The sequence below is a fragment of the Narcine bancroftii genome, chromosome 4 (assembly GCF_036971445.1).
Source record: "Narcine bancroftii isolate sNarBan1 chromosome 4, sNarBan1.hap1, whole genome shotgun sequence".
Taxonomy (NCBI): domain Eukaryota; kingdom Metazoa; phylum Chordata; class Chondrichthyes; order Torpediniformes; family Narcinidae; genus Narcine; species Narcine bancroftii.
Window position 1 is genome coordinate 8,450,220 of NC_091472.1, and position 20,000 is coordinate 8,470,219.

Consider the following 20,000-nt stretch of genomic DNA (forward strand, 5'->3'; position numbering starts at 1 on the left):
CAATTTTCAATCCAGGCCAATAGACTTCCCCGGACTCCACTTTCCTGTAACTTACTGAGAAGTCTCTTGTGCGGCACCTTATCAAACACTTTCTGGAAATCCAAATATATAACATCAACCTGTTCCCCTCTATCCACCGCACCCATTATATCCTCAAAGAATCCTAACAAGTTAGTCAAACAAGATCTTCCCTTTCTAAAACCATGCTGCGTCTGCCTGATTGAACCCTTACGTTCCAAAAGTTTCACTATTTCATCTTTAATTACGGCTTCAAGCATTTTTTCAATGACAGACGTCAAGCTAATTGGCTGATAATTTCCAGTCTTCTGCCTACATCCCTTCTTAAAAAGTGGCGTGACATTTGCTGTCTTCCAGTCTGCCGGGACCTGCCCAGAATCCAAGGAATTTTGGTCTATGACCACCAATGCATCAACTCTAACTTCTGCCATTTCCTTCAGAACCCTTGGATGCATATCATCAGGACCAGGTGATTTGTCTGGCTTTAGTCCCATTAGTTTCTCCATCACTACTTCCTTTGTAACAACTATTTTATCAAGGCCCTCCCCAACATTCGCATCCTTAACTCCGCACTTGGGCATGCTGGATGTGTCTTCCACCGTGAAGACTGACACAAAATATTTGTTCAATGCCTCAGCCATTTTCTCATTTTTTGCTACCAGTTTTCCTTTCTCATCCTCCAAGGGTCCTATGTTAACTCTGGCCACCCTCTTCCGTTTTATATATTTATAAAATTTTTTGCTTTCCTTTTTTATATTTTGTGCCAATTTACTTTCATAATCCTTTTTCCCATTTCTTATTACCCACTTTGTAACCCCTTGTTGTCTCTTAAAGTTTTCCCAATCTTCCAGTTTCCCACTGCTCTTTGCAGCTTTGTACACCTGCGCCTTCAATTTTATACTCTCCTTTATTTCCTTTGTTATGTTAACCACGGTTGATTTTTCCCTCCCTTGCTGCCCTTTTTCCTGACCGGAATATATTTCTGTTGAGCATTACAAAATATTTCTTTGAAAATCTTCCACTGTTCCTCAACTGTTTCATCAATGAGCCTGTGCTCCCAGTCCACTCTGCCCAATTCCTCCCTCATCCTATTGTAGTCACCCCTGTTGAAGCATAATATATTAGTTTTAGATCTAACTATTTCCCCTTCCATCTGAATGAGAAATTCAATCATACTATGATCGCTATTTCCCAGATGCTCTCTGACTATTACATCATTTACTCTACCCATCTCATTGCACAACACGAGATCCAGGAGAGCATTTTCTCTTGTGGGTTCCTTAACATGCTGCTCAAGAAAGCTATCGCGGATGCATTCTATGAAGTCCTCTTCCAGACTCCCACGACCAACTTCATTTTCCCAATCTATGTGGAAGTTAAAGTCCCCCATGACTACTACCATATCATTATTACATGCCTCACTTATCTCTCTATTTATTTCCTGTGCCACTAAACTATTGTTATTTGGTGGGCGATAGATAACACCCACCAATAATTTTTTCCCTTTGTTATTCTTTATCTCTACCCAATGGACTCAACATTATGCTCTTTAGATCTTATATCATCCCTAACGACTACCTGGAGCTCATCTTTGATTAAGAGTGCAACTCCACCTCCCTTACCATCCTGTCTATCTCTTTGCACAACCTGATACCCTTGAAAGTTTAATTCCCATTTAGGGTCACCTTGTAGCCATGTTTCCGTGATGATGACCCAATCATAGGCATGGGTACCGATTTGCGCCTCAAGTTCACTAACCTTATTTCTAATACCGTGGGCATTCAGATAAAGTGCCCTTATGCTCTTTGTCCTTTTAATATCTAGTGACTTCTGTAACCTTTTCTTTTGATATTTCTGCCCACTATTTTTCTTTGTAATTGATCCGAAAACTCACTGCACCATCTGATTTTTTACTTTCTCCTCCCAACACTACTTTTCCTATTTTACTTTTCCTGGCCATTACTTTGTCTTCCCTACCCTTTTCCCTATCACTCTGGTTCTCATACCCCTGCCAAATTAGTTTAAACCTTGCCCCACTGCTGGACCAAACATACTTGCCAAACTGTGGACACCTTTTGGATTTAGGTGCAACCCGTCCCTCTTGTAAAGATCATGCCTTCCCCAAAAGAGATCCTAATGATCCAAGAAGCCAAATCCTTGCCTTGTACACCAGGCCCTGAGCCACACGTTCATTTTCCTTATCCTTACATTCTTTTCATCACTTGCAATTGGAACAGGTAGTAATCCCGAGATCACTACCCTAGCGTTCCTGTCTTTCAGCTTTCGTCCCAGCTCACTGTAATCCCTTTTCATTACCTCCTCCCTTTTCTTGTCAATGTCGTTTGTACCCACATGTACCAAGACATCAGGCTGCTCTCCCTCTCCTCTCAGAATATTTTGGACCCGATTTGTGATATCTCGTACCCTTGCACCAGGGAGGCAGCACACCATGCGGGTATACTTATCTGGCTCACAGAACCTCCTGTCTGTACCCCTGACAATGGAGTCCCCAATAACTACTGCATTTCTCCTTTTCCTTTTCTTTTGCACCACTCTGCCAGGCTCATTGCCATTGACCTGGTGCCCGTGGCCATCTTCTGTCCAGTCATCTCCCTCAACAGAATCCAACACAACATAACTGTTGCTGAGTGGGATAGTCACTGGTGAGCTCTCCGTTTTTCTTGCTTTTTTCTTTGCTCTCCTGACGGTTTCCCATTTACCTGACATGGGTTCTGGAGTATTTATTGCCCTGAAAGTTGAGTCGATTAACTCCTCACTCTCCCCTACAAGCCGCAGGTCATCAATCTGCAACTCCATATTCCTAATTCGCTCCCTTAGTAACTGCATCTCAGTTCACCTGGTGGAGATGTGGCCATTTGGGAGGGTGGAGGTCACCCATTGTTCCCACATCTGACACCCAGTACAGAGCATTAACCCTATTGGCATGACTATGAAAATGAAGGCAAATAACTCCGCTCTTCGCTGGCCGCTCCCTCCCCTTTCACTCCTTTTATTGGTCCCTTGACCAATTAACCCCGTCACTTTCACCAAGCTCACAGCCCGCCTCTCTCCAAGCTCCTTCTCCGACTCCCAGCCGAACCAAGTGTGTATGTGTCTGTGAGTGTGTGCACGCGCATGTGTTTGTATGTATGTGTGTCTGTGTGTGTTTGTGTCTGTGTGTGTATACGTGTGTGTGTGCACGTGCATCTGTGTGTATATGTGTGTTTTGTGTGTGTGTGTACACGTATGTTTGAACGTGTGAGTGTACGTGTATTTGTGTGAGTGATGTGTCTGTGTTCTGTTGTTGAATGGGTCTGTTCCATATCCATTCCCATGGTAACTTATCCTGCATCTGGACTCAGTGCTCCAACAGAGACAGCAGGATTTATTCAGACTTCCCAATTCGGTTTGTTATTCAGCTTTGCTAAAAATAGGTGTGGGTAAAACGGTGTGTGTGGGGCTCTGAAGATTGGACTCTGAACCAAAGGCCGAGCAGGTAGGCGAAAGGAGTTGAATGTACAAAGATGTGAGGTCATGCTCCACAGAACATTACAGCGCATTATACGCCCTTCAGTCCACGATGTTATGCTGATCTATAAATACTTAAAAAAAACCTCCGTCGTGATCCTCTTTTTTTCATTTAAGAGACTCTTAAATGCCCCTCCCCCATTGTACCAGCCTACACCACCACCCCTGGCAAGACAGTGGGAGGAATGAAAAAGATTAGATTCATATCCAAACAGCAAGAGAATGGAATACCGAGGGCTCAGGCTGACCTTGTACATGAAACATAAAAGGTCAGCAAGCAAGAATGGGGCTCGGCTTGGTATGGGAGGTACCAATACCTTTTAGCGCAAACCTCCGCAAAAGGTAGTGGAGCCAGTCCAGTGCATCACAAAACCCTCCCCACCGTCGAGGACATCGACTGGGAATGTTGCCGTCGAAGTGCATCAGCCATCATCAATACCCACACCACCCAGCACATGCCCTGTTCTCGCTGCTGCCATCAGGAAAGAGGTGCAGGTGCCACAAGACTCGCACCACCAGGTTCAGGAACAGCTGCTCCCCCTCCACCATCAGACTCCTCAACGACAAACTCCATCAGGGACTCATTTGAGTACTCCTTGCAGTTTAATATTATTGAATAATTATTGTCTCTATTGCCTCTAACTTACAAAGGGTCTGTTGGCCTAAGAGGAAGACGAACGGTTTTGGATATAACGAAGGTGGCCTTCAAAAGCTTATCCACCTGCTGCAGAGACTGATGCGGAGATGGGTTCTGCCCTGTAAATATCAGCTATTCTCTTTGGTTCAACAGTTGTGGCACAGGCGGGGATGTCTACAGAGAGGAATGCAGAGGACATAGTAGCAGGGGTAACTGTTTCCTCTTCAAGGTTCCTTTTATTTTCACGTTGTAGCACTCGTGCTACGTGAACGTGGAGAAGAACCACACACACACAGCAAAGCCTTGAAGTCGAGAACATGTTTATTGCACTGGCCGTCACATTTATATGGGACCCAGGCACTGACCTCAGGGCTCTGTGTCTTCCCACCATGTGGGAGGTCACCCCCAGGTCCGCGGGGTCGCTGTATTTATCGGCCATTTTGTGTGCCAGTCCACGTCTCCGTGCGCAGGCCACTACATGACACCGCCCCCTCCCCAGAACCGGCGATTGGGCCGTTGTCTGTTGACTTGGGCGGTCTGCCCCTGTGTGGAGATCAGTTGGTTGTAGTCTCGATATGCCAGCTTCAGGCGATCAATGGTAAAAGTCTCTTCCTTACCGCTGATATTGAAGATGAAAGTGAAGCTGTTGTCTCTGATGTTACTTAGGACCCCTCGAAGGGTTGTTGTAGGGGCATCCGCTGTGTACCCCTTCGAACGAACACAAGTCTTTAAGTCCCTGGGGATGTTATGTTTGGGCTGGCTGTGTGCTGGGGGTTGTTGCGAGACTAGGGATCACAGTTTTCACCGCAGGTTCTCAAGAATGGCGTAGGATTTTCTGGACATTTTTTTGTGGGCCAGGAACTCCCTCGGTATGATTAAAGGTATGCTGTAGACCACCTCTGCCGCCGAGGCATTAAAGTCTCCCTTCAGTAGGACCCACGACAGTTCGTCCACCCAGTTGGGACCCTTGAGCTGAGCTGTCAAGGCTGCCTTCAGGTGCCTGTGAAATTGCTCCACCAACCGATTGGCCCGAGTGTGGTACACGGTGATGTGGTGGAGCTGTGTCCCCAGGAAGTTAGCCAGCACTGCCCAGAGCCAAGAAGTAAATTGTGCCCCCCTGTCTGAGGTTAGGTGCTCTGGGACCCCGAATCAGGACATTAAGGTGCAGGTTTCTGTGGTGGTATTAGCCAGTGGGACTGCCTCAGGCCACCTTGTGGAGCAGTCAACCATGGTAAGTAGGTATCTCACCCCATGGAAAACTGGTAGCGGCCCCACAATATCGATATGTACATGTCTATGTGGGCACCTTCGTGTGAGTCTGCACTTTTGAGAACTGGCAGTGCATGCAGGTCTTGGTCCACTGGCCATGCCAGACAAGCCTGCTAGCCACCATCTTGATGGTTGCACAGGAGTGTCAGGTTACCTGGGCCGATGGGGACTTCTTCCACCCTGAGATCAGAGATGGCTGTCTTATATGTGGGGATTTCAGGGTCCACACATCCAAGACTTCACCGCCAACCTGAATGGTCCCCAAGACCGTGATTATAACCCCTTTCAGCCTGTTCAAATTCCTATGGATGCCCTTTGGGCTGAAAAACGCAGCACAAAATTTCCAGCGGCTGATGGACACAGTGGGTCAGGATCTCCTATTTGCGTTCATCTATTTGGACGATATCCTCATCGCCAGTCACAGCCTCAAAGACCACGCTGCCCACCTGAGACAACTGTGCACCCAGTTGAGTAAGTTTGGAATTAACCTCGTGAAGTGCCAATTTTGCCTGGACACTATTGATTTCCTGGGGCACAGAATAAACAAACACGAGGCAACACCCCTCCCCAAAGAGCCACGTAGTCTATCTCCTGGGACAGGGCATGGACCAACTTGATTGTGGGGCATGACAGAGAATTGGCTGCCACATTGCTTTTCCCCGCGATGTGCTGTATGTCTGTTGTAAATTTAGACACGTAGGACAAGTGTCTCTGCTGCTGGGCCAACCATGGGTCCAATACCTTAAGGAAGGCAAAGGTCAACAGATTGTGATTGATGAAGGCCTTGAATTGCCGACCCTCCGAAAGTATTTGACCCCCCCCCAGGTACAGCGTCAATAGCTTTTGGTCAAAGGTGCTGTATTTGAGTTTTGGGGGGGGTGCAGAGATGTCTGCTGAAACAGGCCAGGGGTTGCCACTGACCTTCAATGAGCTATTCCAGTGTACCTCCTACCACTGAGCTGGAGGCATGAACTGTCAGAGCAGTAGGTGCCTCTGGTCTGGGGTGGACCAGGAGGGTGGCATTGGCCAGAGTATCTTTGGCATTCAGGAATGCCCTGGAAGACTCATCATCCCAGGTAATGTGCTTTGACTTGCCTACCATTAGCATGAAGAGGGGGCACACAATGCAGGCCGCTGCCAGTACGAATTATACCGGCAAATTCCTGTAGCCCCTTTACTGCTTGTGGCTTAGCAAAGCTCCTGAATGCCTCAAACTTTTTGGGGAGGGGTGTTGCCTCGTGTTGGTTTATTCTGTGCCCCTGCCTATTCAGATACCTATCAATCGCTGCCTTAAATACACCCAACCACCAATTCTGGACCTTCGGCACTCTCTGGCTGAAGAAGTACCTCCACGTCTCGGTTTTAAATGGACATTTTTCATTACTGAAATTGTACCCTCTTGCCCTAGACTATCCCACCACGGGAAACAACTTTGCAACATCTGCTCTGTCCAGGTCTATAACTGTAACCTACAAATAGAGTGGTAAAGAAGGCATATGGTCGGCATCCCTTTATTGAGAAGGGCTTTGAGTATAAAAGTTATCTTGCAGCGATATAGAATTTCGGTCAGACTTCACCTGGAATACTCTGTGCAATTCTGGTCATCCTGTTACTGGAAGGATGTGGAGGCCTTTGAGAGGGTATAGAAGACGCTGACCAGGATGTTGACTGGATTAGAGGGCATGAGCTGTGGGAAGAGAATGGGCACACTTGTGTTGTTTCCACTGGAGCATCAGAGGCTGAGGCGAGGCATGACAGAAGTTCGTAGACAGTTGTGGATAGTCAGAGACCCTTCCCCAGGCTAAGAGTGTCATACATAAACAGCTGGATGATAATGCTTCGCACAAGGGCATCCCAATCATTCAGAGGAATTCCCTGAGAAGAAGGTACGATCCACAAAGCAAACAAGGGAAGTAAAAGGCCATGATAAGTTGAAAGACGGGTGCACAAAGTGTCAAGGGAGAGTGTTAGACCACAAGAATGGGAAGGCTTTCAGGTCCAGTTGCAAAAGCTTAAATAACTCTTAATAAGGGAGAAAATAATGTTGATAGAAAATATGCCATGTGGTGTAAAAACATTGAATGAAAGTTTCTGTCAATATATACTAGAGGACATGAGTTTAAGAAGAGGCTGAGGAAGTTTTAAGGTAGGGTCAATATTTTACACTGAGGGTTGTGGGTGCCTTAAAGGGTCTTTAGGAGCCACATGAATGTAGAGGGGTGCTACAGGTCAAGCTGAGATGCCGGGACCTGAGGTTTCCACTCCCTCCCACCCTCCTGGCTAACGTACGGTCCTTGGAGAAAACAAATGATGAACTGCAACCCAGGCTTCACCATCAGAGAGACATCAGAAAGGCAAATCTAAATAGGTCATATACATTGAATGGTAGACAATTGAGGAGTGCAGAGAAACAAAGGGATTGAGGAGTTATGGTAAATAGTACCCTCAAGGCTGATACTCAGGTAGATGGTGTGGTGAAGAAGGCATTTGGAATGTTGGCCTTCATAAATCGGAGTATTGAATTCAAGAGTAGGGAGGTTATGATGAAATTGTACAAGGCATTGGTGAGGCCAAATTTGGAGTACTGTGTACAGTTTTGGTCACCAAATTATAGGAAAGATATAAACAAAATAGAGAGAGTGCAGAGAAGGTTCACGAGAATGTTGACAGGATTTCAAGGTTTGAGTTACAGAGAAACGTTAAGCAGCCTGGAGCTTTTTTCTCTGGAGCGTAGAAGATTGAGAGGGGATTTGATGGAGGTGTTCAAGATTTTAAAAGGGACAGAGAGAGTCAACGTGGATAGCTGTTTTCAATTAAGAGTGGGGGATATTCAAGCCAGAGGCCATGGTTTGAGATTGAAAGGGGAAAATTATAAGGGGAACATGAGGGAAATTTCTTCACGCAAAGGGTGGTGGGGATGTGGAATAAGCTTCCGGCAGAGGTGGTTGAAGCAAGGACGTTATTTACATTTAAGGAAAGACTGGATAATTACATGGAGGGGAGAGGATTGGAGGGGTATGGACCAGGTGCTGGTCAGTGGGACTAGGAGGGTGGAGATTTGTTCCGGCATGGACTAGTAGGGCCAAACTGGCCTGTTCTCTCCTGTATATGGTTATATGGTTATATCAGGGAGTGCCATGTGATGTGCTTTACGGAGATGTGACTAAATGCGGACATTCCGGATGACGGCGCTGCAGCCCAATGGCTACGCCCTCCATCGTGCTGGCTGAACACCGGCGTCTGGAAATGGGCAATCTGTTTTTTTAAAATCATCATTAATACATCGTGGTGCACAGATGTGGTGGTCAGGTCCCAGTCCTGCTCCCCTAACCTGGAACCTCCGGCGATCAAGTGTCGCCCATTCTACCTGCCAAGGGAGTTCACCGCCATCATCTAGGATGCAGTGTACATTCTGCCTCACGCTAATATCAGGCGGGCATTGGAGAGACTGAGCACTGTGATAAAAAGCCATGAGTCAGCACATCCTGATGCCTTCCCCATTATTGTGGGGGTCTTCAATCAGGTCAACCTGAAGATGTCTCTGACAAGCTACAACCAACATGTCACATGTGAGACTGGAGGAACAAACACACTCGACCACAGCTACATCACCATGAAAAACGCACAACGTGCCACACCACGACCGCACTTTGGCAAGTCTGATCGCCTGACTGTACTCCCACTCCCAGCGTATAAGCAGAGACTGAGGACCACAGTGCCAGTGGGGAAGACAGCGAAGGTGTGGTCGAGGGAGGTGGAGGAGCATCTGCAGGACTGCTTTGAATCGGTGGCCTGGACCATATTCAATAACTCATCCATAGACTGGAATGAACGTGCAACAGGTGTCAAGACCTGCTTGAACAAGTGTGTGTCCATTGTTAGGTCTGCTTTGTTCATGAATGAGTGAGACAAACACCAGACTGAGTCGAAATCAGGGTTCTTTGTTCTTTATTACCGGATTGTAACACTTGCAACTAACCATGTTAGTCGGAGAATGCATTCTGCCGTTATCAGCAAAATGGTGATTTTTTATACCCTTGGATACGTGCTTAGAACATCATCATATCATTACTTGTCCAATGACTAAAACTGTTGCTATCCTTTCCCTGCTAGCTTCCTGCCTCTCAATCCATCAATGTCTCTCTTATCTTGTAAGTACAAGGATGCATTCACATCTTGTTACAGCCCTGTACAGGGTAACTCCTTACACATTCCCATCTCATGATGTTTTACCTTACACCATATATAATACCGGTGTTCCCCAACAAGAAGACCCAGATGAATCAGAGAATCTGCAACCTGCTGAGGGTGAGAAGTCCAGGTACAACCAGGTATGACCTGTGGAAGGCCATCTCTGAAGCAAAGTGGAAATTCCAGAGGAAACTAGAGATAGAGACAGATACACGCTCACTATGGCAGGGAGTGTAGGCCATTACAGCCTCCAAAGCGAAGGCTGTGATGATTCACTACCCGATGAGCTGAACACCTATGCCTGGTTTGAGAAGAAGAACCAAACAATGCCTAATAGAATCCCTGAAAAGGCTGATGACCCTGTGATATCCATCTCTGAGGGCAACGTCAGAACATCCTTCAAGAGGGTGAACCCTCGCAAGGCATCAGGCCTTGACAGCGTACCTGGCAGGGGAGTGAAAAAGCCTTGAGGGTTCAGAGACATTTACATTTTTCTCTTAACCAGTTGCAAATTTTAATAACGGTTTGCTTGCAAAAAAGTGAAGTAAACATTTACCGTAATAAGGCTTTCAAACGCAAAAGTTCATTCAACATCTTCAGCATCAAATGAAGCATCATGGTCCATCAGGGGGAATGATCTCATCGTAAGGATCTGCTTCATCCTTCATCATTCATGCTGTTCATAGACAGAGCAAGAACATCCACTTCTTCTTCATCCTGGGTATCCCATAGATAATTTTATTCTGCACCATCCCAGTGCATTTGAAATTCCACATTCCTTGAATGATTTAACAATCACATCGGTTTTCATTTCCTTCCATGAACCAGTCAATACATGGGACACAATACACAGATTTGATAGACCGATGGAGCCCCTGTTCTGCCTCCTCTGTGCATGTTTTTTTTTAATCCCACATCCAGTTACTCCACTTCATTCTCATTACATTCGGAAATGGCTTTATTGATCCTAAATATCCATTGGTTGCAAAACACTTGCAAATCCACCAGGAATTTACAGTGTTTTGTTATCAGAAGACATGAACCACTTTCTTCACTCATGTGTCCTAAACTGATCCCAGACGAGCAAACTCTTTATCTTGCATAGGACACAAGTTCATAAATTCCTAATTTCCCTTATCCATTTTCTGCACCCATCCAGCCTTTGGAAGTTTTTCTCTTGAAAACAACCACTAGCTTTAATTTAGTACCATCAGCCATACAAGAAAGAACAAAGAAGACTTTTTTCACCGCCTCAGTTTTTAAAAAAGCCTGCTAATTATAAATTTAAAACCACTTGACCTCGAATCCACTGCTATGGGAAGCATCCTTGTCACATCTACTCTGGCCAGGCTTTTCAGCATTCATGCCTCTGAGGTTCCCCTCTCATCCTTCTGTACGCCAACGAGTTCAATCCAAGATTCTCATACTAACCCTTTAATTCCTGGTATAATTTTAGTAAATCTTCTCTGAACCCTTTCTAATGCCAGTCCATCTTTTCGCAAATAAGGCCCTCCACAAACTGTCCACAATACTCCAAGTGAGGCCTCACCTGGGCTTGATGGAGTCTCAACATTACACCCCTGCTCTTGTCTGCTGTCCCTCTGGAAATGAATCCCAACATTTCATTAAACTTCCTCTCCACTGACCCAACCTGGAGGTCAACCTTTAAGGCATCCTGGATGAGGATTCCCAAGTTCTTTTGTATCTTGGAATTTTGAATTTTCTCCCCATCTAAATAATATCTGTCCATCTATTTCTTCAACCAAAGTGTATGACTGTACAATTTCCAACATTGGATTTAATTTGCCCATTCTCCTCATCTATCCAAGTCTCTCTGCAGCTTTTCAGTATCCTCAGCACCACCTCCCCCAACACCTCTTTTGGTATTATCTGCAAATTTCATCACAAAGCCATCTATTCCATGTACCTTGTATCGGTATCTGGGGGGCAGGGTTTCAGACATGAATCATCCATGTAATGACAGTCGACCATGGTAAGATGGCACTGGATCCCCTCCACCTCAGACACAAAGCCCACGAAATGAGTAACGCATCGAGAGGCGTCATGAAGTCACTTCTGGTTTCGGGATAGCTGCACCGGAAGTGACATAAAAGTTGGGTGAAAAAAAATTTAACAGTTTTTCATGCTCATCTCAACCTGAGCCAGACATTTTCTTCCTTAGCTCTGTCGTCAGTGGCAGAACAAACCTAATCATTTATATCCAACATAAGGAGAAGCAGACCCAACACCATCCCCTGTGGAACACCACTGGTAACCAGTAGCAAACCAGAATAGGATCCCTTTATTTCAACTCTTTGTTTCCTTCCAACCAGCCAATGTTCTAGCCATGTGAGTATCCTTCCTGTAATTCCATGGCCTCTCATCTTGTTTAGCAGCCTTATGTGTGGCACTTTTTCAAAGGACTTTTCTAAGTCCATATAGACAACATCCACTTCATCTCCCCTGTCGATCCAACTTGTCATCTCTTCAAACAATTTCAAAAGGTTTGTCAGGAACAATGATCCTTTATGGAAATCATGCTGGCTTGGGCCTATCGTCTCGTGCACCTCCAGGTATTCCGTCGCATCATCCTTGACAATCGACTTCAAGCCTTCCCATCCATCGACGTCAGGCTAATAGGTCTATCATTTCCTTTCTGCTGCCTCGCTCCCTTCTGAAACAGCAGAGCTAAAGGTGGGCTAATTTCAGTGATGGGCTGATTTCAATGTTCTCGAATTTAGAGCCGCTGGTCTTCTGACTTCTGTATCTTCTGCACAAAACCAGTGAGAAGAGGTTGTACTGTCAGGGAGGGAATTCTAAGATTTTGACCCATTGCTGATTAAGGAACTTCCAAGTCACATCAAGATTCAAGATTTAAGGTTCCTTTCAACGTCATATAATACATAAAAATGAATGTATTGGTACGATAGAAAGCAAAGTGTTGCCATCAGCACCGCCTGGCTAGGAGAAAGAAAAGCAAAAGAGGGTCCCTTCAGAGACACTGAGTGTCCATGGATTCTCCTCCAGCGCGCCCGCGGCCTCTGCAGGCTCGCATCCTCCAGTTCAAACCATCGGCAACTCAAGCTCTAGATCCAAGCCTCTGATACATTCAGGAAGCCTTCAGCACATAAGGCCCTTCAGGAGCCCTTTTGTGCCTTCAGCTCCCTCATGAATCCTGATCCGCGTGAGCCAGGCTCCAGCAGTTAGATAGGTGCATGGGGGTCCTTTATAGTGCCGGCTGTCTTCTAGAGGCAGTTTCTCACATAGATGTCTGCAGTGGATGGGAGGTCAGAGCCTGTGATGGACCTGGCTATGTTTGCTATCTTCAGTGTTCCCGCACACTCAAATTGCCAGGGTATGCAGCAATCTGCCAATATACTTTTCACAGTTAGAAGGTTGACAGAGTATCCACCAAACTGCCAAATCTCCTCAGACCTCTCAGAAAACAGAGATGCTGCTGTGCTTTCAAGATAAAATGTTGGAAATTTAAAACTGAGGTGGGAAAAATATCTTCCCACAGAGGGTGCTGAATCTCTGGAATTCCGTGTCATGGCTGGATCATTGGATGTATTTAAAGTGGTGGATCAAAATTTAGTAGATCATGGATAAGAGAGATACAGAGAAATGGAGGAGTTGAGGCCAACGTTGATCAGCCATGACCTATTAAAAGAGGGCAGATTTAAGGGGCTGGGGATCTGCTCCTTCTTCCATTTACCTTGTGTATTTGTAAAATTGTAGTTCTGTGTTAAACCAAAGCCTGAGTTATTCTGAAAGACATCAAAGAAGGACAAACCTGGAGATGACTCTTGAATTGTACAGCATTGGACAAAATCTTCTTGGAATACTCAACGGTGTAGAAAAAAAAACTAGTTAGCTGTTAATTTCCTTCTAATTGCTCCAAGTACTGTGTAGAACTCCAGTCAAAATAAAAGTACCATTTCTCTAGACTACTGAGTTGAAGAGAATTAATACCACCCTGTGTCACAAGTTCCCTGGATCACTTGATCTCTATTGACCAATCAGCTTCCTGCTGATCTGAGATTTTCAAATCATCTGCTTGAGTCACCTGACTCCAAATGCCAGGTGCAGCCTTCAGATAAAATCCCCAATGAAGTCTGCTACAATGGGTTTATCAGATAGGAGAGAAATAGAGTGAACACTTCAGGTCAAAGACCCTACTTCAGAAATGGGCAAGTCCCAGATGTGGTGAGTTTTAAGCAATTACAGCAATAGGAACAAAGACAAGAATGGGTTTAAAGTTTAAGTTTTTGCAGCAAAATACTTAATACAGTGAGAAATGTTTTTCAGTAAACATCCCAACAGGTATTCTATAACATTCATACAGCTGTGTCAAGGACACAATTTGCAGAGTACAGTGTTACAATGTTCCGGAAGTTTCACCAATATCTGAGTAAATCTTCTCTGCACTCTTTCCATCTTGTCTATATCAATATCTTTCTGGTAGTTTGGTGGCCAAACCTGCACACAGTACTCCATATTTGGCCTCACCAATGTGTTATACAACCTTACTATCACATCCCAAATCCTATACTCAATACTTTGATTTATGAAGGCCAATATGCCAAAAGCTCTCTTTATCACCCTATCTACCTATGATGACATTTTCAAGGAATTATGTATCTGTATTCCCAGATTCCTCTGTTCTACCGCACTCCTCAGTGCCCTACCATTTAACATATATGTCCTTTCTTAGTTTGTCCTTCCAAATTGCAGGTGTCTGCATTAAATCACACTTTTCTGCATTAAATTCCATCTGCCATTTTCAGCCCATTTTTATGGATGGTCCAGATCCCTCAGCAGGTTTTGAAAATCTTCTATGCCTCCAAGCCTTTGATGCCCTGGCTAATCAAGAATCTATCAATCTCTGCCTTAAATACACCCAATGACCCGGCCTCCACATCTGCCTGTGACAACAAATTCCGCACTGGCTGAAGAAATTCCTCTACATCTCTGTTCCAAGCAGATGGCCACATTACTGATGGAGTAATACTGCGAGTAATGTGGGCTTCTATCTGCTGGTACTGGTTTTCCCAGGTGGCTAACTTTATTAGTTTGTTTATTTATGGGATATTGGCACTGTTGGAAAGACCACATTTGATGGCTCCATTGCTGGGGTGGGGGAGGGTTGGGGGTGGTCATCCATCTTCGTGAACCACTGAAGTCTGTCTGGCGAAAGTGCTGTTGGGGAGGGAATTCTAAGATTTTGACTCATTGATGATGAAGGAACTTCCAAGTGACATCAAGATTCAAGATTTAAGGTTCCTTTCAACGTCATGTAATTGATTAAAAAAAAATATATATATATATATATATTGGCATGACAGAATGCAAAGAGTTGCCATTAGTACTGCCTGGCTAGGAGAAAGAGAAGCCAAAGAAAGTCCCTTCAGAGACACTGAGTGTCCGTGGATTCTCCTCCAGCTCTCCCGCAGCCTCTGCAGCCGCACTGCCTCCAGTTCAAACCATCAGCAATCCAAGCTCTAGATCCAAGCCTCCGATACAATCAGGAAGCCTTCAGCACATAAGGCCCTTCAGGAACTCTTTTGTGCCCTCAGCTCCCTCATGAATCCTGGTTCCGAAACCTGATCCCCATGAACCAGGCTCCAGCATGGATGTGAGGGGATTGAAGGGTTATGGGCAGGGTGCAGGTAAGTGAGACTAGAAGAGATCACTTATATCAGATTAGAAGGGTTGAGATGGCCTATTTCCATACTGTAACTGTTATATAGTTAGATGGTTATCTGCTGAGCCACTCGCTGGCCCCCTGCCGCTGTCGTTTCCCTGCAGGTTCATCTCTCAGGCTTCTTCTTCTCAGTGGGGGATAGGGGTGTTCTCCCAGTTTCCGTTTCCGTTCCTACGCCAGAATCTCCAAACTTCGCGGCTACACAGCCCAGCGCAGGTGCTGCCATCTTGGGCACAGGCCGCCATGGTTGCAGGATCTAAAAAAAGTCACCATTTTCTCCTCCAACAAGCCGTTTAAGGCAGGGCTGTAGGACCCTGTGGAGCAGAGCGCTTGTTTCCACTCCCCTCTTTTCTGCTTCTGCCCCAGTACTGCCATTACAACAGCTCCGGCAGTGGCACCATTTATTTATTGCTGGGTCAGGGATCATGTGTTGATCAGACTGGGAAAGGACATTGATTTTTTTCACAGACTGGCGTCTGTGAATTAAATTCCTTTTGATAACCTCGTGGCCATGTCATTTATATCACCATTCTCCTCAAGACAAGTTTAGATTTTAAAAAACTGAGCATTTAATGAAACATTAATAATAAAAGCTTTCCCAGATAACAAATTATTAGTAAGGGATTGCTTAAGGAGGGATGTGGGTGGGAAGGGAAGGTTGAGAATCACTGCTCTAGACCCAATTGTGACTGAAATATTTGGCTTGAGAAAAATTGTCTCTGGCCCATTTCCTTTGGAACTCTGAAACCCTGCACATAACGAGTCAATGAGGGACGATTAAAACAGTGCTTTTCAACCTTTTTCTTTCCACCCACCTACCACCTTAAGCAATCCCTTACTAATCACAGAGCACCGATGGGAAAGGGATTACTTAAGGTGGTAGGTGAGTGGATAGAAAAAGTTTGAGACCATTGGTTTACACCCTCCTCCTGTGGAGGTGAGTGATGGGATTTGAGCAGGAGGCGATAAGAATGTGGGCTGAATAGAAACAAAAATGGGGTTAACTGTAGGACTGGTGTCAACTGGGCCTTGATGGCTGGTGGGCTGAAGGACCTGTTCCTGTGCTGTATCTCTCCATAATTGCGACCTTGTGGATCAGAGGATCTCTCTTCCAGAATGGGTGGGGAAAGCACTCTTTGAACATTGAGTAAAAACACAGAAATATTGGAGTAACTCAGCCAGTCTTACAGCGTCTGTAGGAGGAAAAGATATATTATCAGCATTTTGGGCCTGAGCCCTTCTTCAAGGTGTAAGCGAAAAGCAGGCGGGCTTCTGAATTAAAGATCATGTGTGAAAGGAGGGGGGGAATAAGAGGGGGGAGGAGTCCAGATCAACAGACAAAAGGTGTTAATTAGATATGATAAATTGATTTTGGCTCTGTGAAAGGAGAGAAAAGGTAAAAGGAAGAGAGAGAGAGAGAGAGAGAGAGAGAGAGAGAGAGAGAGAGAGAGCTGTAGGAATTGAGATGCTGGAAAATAAAAAGGGGAGGGGGAGTTTAATGGAAACAGGAGAAGTTGAGGTTAATACCATCCAGTTGGAGGATGCCCAGTCAGAGATGAGGTGCTGTTCCTCCGATTTGGTGGTGGTCTCAGCACTGCACGAAATCATGGACAGACGCATCAGCAAGGAAATGGGATGGAAAATTGAAATGAGTGGCCACTGGGATAACCACGCTATTGAGGTGGAGAGCACTGAGATGCTCAACAAAGTGATCTCCCAGTCTGCGCTCAGTCTCTCTGATGTAGTCTATTCCATCGTGTCAAAAATAAGAAAAAAATCTGTCGCATGAAAATTTCCTCCACCATTTCTGTTGTTTTACTCCAATCACAACATCTTCAGACTTTCACATTGCACTTTGAACGTTGAGTGACTGCTAATATTCTTGACAAGGTTACTAGGGGTTGGTGGGAACGGATGGGTTGGTGGTGATCTGATTGAACGGCAGAATGACCTGGTGCACCAGCTTGCCCTCTTTTTGTTGTTGCTGCAGGTACAAGGCGATTGTAAACCCCATGGATATCCAGGAGTCCAGTGCTGTCCTCCACACCGGCCTGAAGGCCATCACCATATGGATAATCTCGATGGTGCTGGCCATCCCAGAGGCCGTCTACTCCCAGGTGGTTCAACACCATGATGGCCACAACCAGAGCTTCAGAGCCTGTGTGCCTTACCCGCTCTCTGACAAGCTGCATCCCAAGATCCACTCCGTCTTGATTTTCCTAGTCTACTACCTCATTCCCCTCTGTATAATCAGCATCTACTACTACCACATCGCCCAGACCCTCATCAAGAGCGCACACAACATTCCTGGGGAGAGTAGCGAGCACGCCAAGCGACAGGTGAGCTGAGGGGCTTCAGCAGATGGGACGAAACAGTGTATTATGTTCTTGGGACTATCTTATAACCATATAACAATTTACAGTACGGAAATAGGCCATCTCAGCCCTTCTAGTCCGTATCGATCTACGTGAAACTCCACTAGTTCCACCTACCAAATCCCCTGCCCATAACCCTCCAATCCTCTCACATCCATGTACTAATCCAACCTCCTCTTAAATGACAGAATTGACCCTGCCCCAACCACCTCTTCCAGACGATCACTCCACTCAGCCACCACTCTGAGTGAAGAAGCATCCTCTTATGTTACTCCAAACGTTTTGCCCCTTAACCCTTAATATGACCCCTCGTTCCAATCTCCCCTACCCTCAGGGGAAAGAGCTTATTCACATCTACTCTATCTATTCCCTTCATAATTTTAAATACTTCTATCAAATCCCCTCTCAACCTTCTATGCTCCAATGAATAAAGTCCCAGTCTACTCAATCTTTCTCCATATTCAAGATATTGCAAGCCAGACAACATTTTCGTAAACCTTTTCTGCACCCTCTCCACCTTATCTATATCCTTTCTATAATTTGGAGACCAGAACTGAACACAATACTCCAAACTTGGTTTCACCAATTCCTTAAACTGTCTCAACATCACCTCCCAGCTCCTATATTCTATGCTATGATTTATAAAGGCCAACATACCAAAAGCTGTCCTCACCACCCTATCTACATGGGAATCCACTTTCAAGGAATGCTGAACCATTATTCCAAAATCCCTCAGTTCCTCTGCATTCCTCAATGCCCTCCCCTTCACTGCATATACCCTATTTTGGTTATTCCTCCAAAATTAAAGACCTCACACTTATCTACATTAAACTCTAACTGCCACTTTTCAGCCCACCTTTCCAAAGAGTCCAAATCTTTCTGTAGTCCATGAAAACCCTCCTCACTATCCACAACTCCCCCTATTTTTGTATCGTCCGCATATTTACTCACCCAATTTACCACCCTGTTATCCAAATCATTAATATAAATGATTAACAACAAATGACCTAACACCGATCCCTGAGGCACACTGCTCATCACCGGCCTCCGTCCTGACAGACAGTTGTCTACCATGATTCTCTGGTGCCTATCTTCCAGCCGCCATTGAACCCATCTGACTATCTCTATATTAATCCTTAGAGACTGAACCTTACTCTCTAACCCTTTGTGTAGAACCTTATTGAAAGCCTTACTAAAATCCAAATAGACCACATCAACTGCTCTACCTTCATCAACCTTTCTGGTCACCTCTTCAAAAAATACAACAAGATTTGTCAAACACGACTTTCCCCTCACAAACCCAAGTTGGGTGTCCCTGATCAATCCCTACCTCTCCAGATATTTATACATATTATCCCTAAGAATTCCTTCTATTCGTTTCCCCACCACCGATGTCAAACTTACTGGCTGATAATTGCTTGGCCTACTACACCTTGGGCCCTTTTTAAACAACGAAGCCACATTTGCAGCCTGCCAATCTTGGAAGAGGGGCAGAGAAAATCAGGGTCGGGGAACAGGCACAAAAGGCATTTTCACCAGTGGTGCAGTGATTACATTCAAAGATGCATCAGAGTTTGAATATAGAGTTATAGAGATTATAAAGCACTTAAGGTGATATGTGGGTGGAAAAAAAAAGTTTGAAAACCACTGTTGTCTCGTTATGTGCATGGTCTCAGAACTCCAATGGTATAGGCCATTTACCATTTTTCTCAAGCAAAATATTTCAGTCACAATTGGGTCTCAACCTTCCCTTCCCACCCACATCCCACCTTAAGTAATTCCTTACTAATCACAGAGCACCGATGGCAGACGGATTACTTAAAGTGGGATGAGAGTGGAAAGAAAAAGTTTGAGAACCACTGGTTTAGACCATAAGAAATAGAGGTGGAATTGAACCATTCAGTCCATTCAGTCTGCCGCACCATTCCGTCATGGCTGATTTATTCATTCACTGTATTGGTGAATGTGGGCTCGATTACAACATTTCAAAAAAATGTGGATTGGCACATGAATTGGAGTGGTAGGGTGAGGCAATGATGTGGGTGCAAAGGCAGAATAATAGTTCGGCACAGACTAGATGGGCTGGAAGGCCTGTTTCTGCCCTGTAATCTCGTATGGTTCTGTGGTTCTAACTCAAACCCCAGTGGTAATCCCAAAGACATTCTTATGAGTTCATCGAGTTCAATTCGAGTGAAGCTGCACATTGAGAGCACTTCATAGGTCATTTCAATGTTGTTAAAACCACCCTGTTCTCTCAGGGAGATCCCTTTGTCAGGTT

General features: G+C 45.2%; 1 protein-coding gene across 2 annotated transcripts in view; it reads left to right on the forward strand.

Moving 5' to 3' along the window:
• Positions 1 to 20,000, forward strand: part of nmbr (neuromedin B receptor) — a 62,967-nt gene that overhangs the window by 29,755 nt on the left and 13,212 nt on the right. For both annotated transcript variants that reach the window (XM_069930368.1, XM_069930366.1), the window contains one exon: positions 17,338 to 17,686. In XM_069930368.1, coding sequence (XP_069786469.1) covers positions 17,338 to 17,686 — 349 coding nt within the window. The remainder of the gene's footprint in view (positions 1 to 17,337; positions 17,687 to 20,000) is intronic.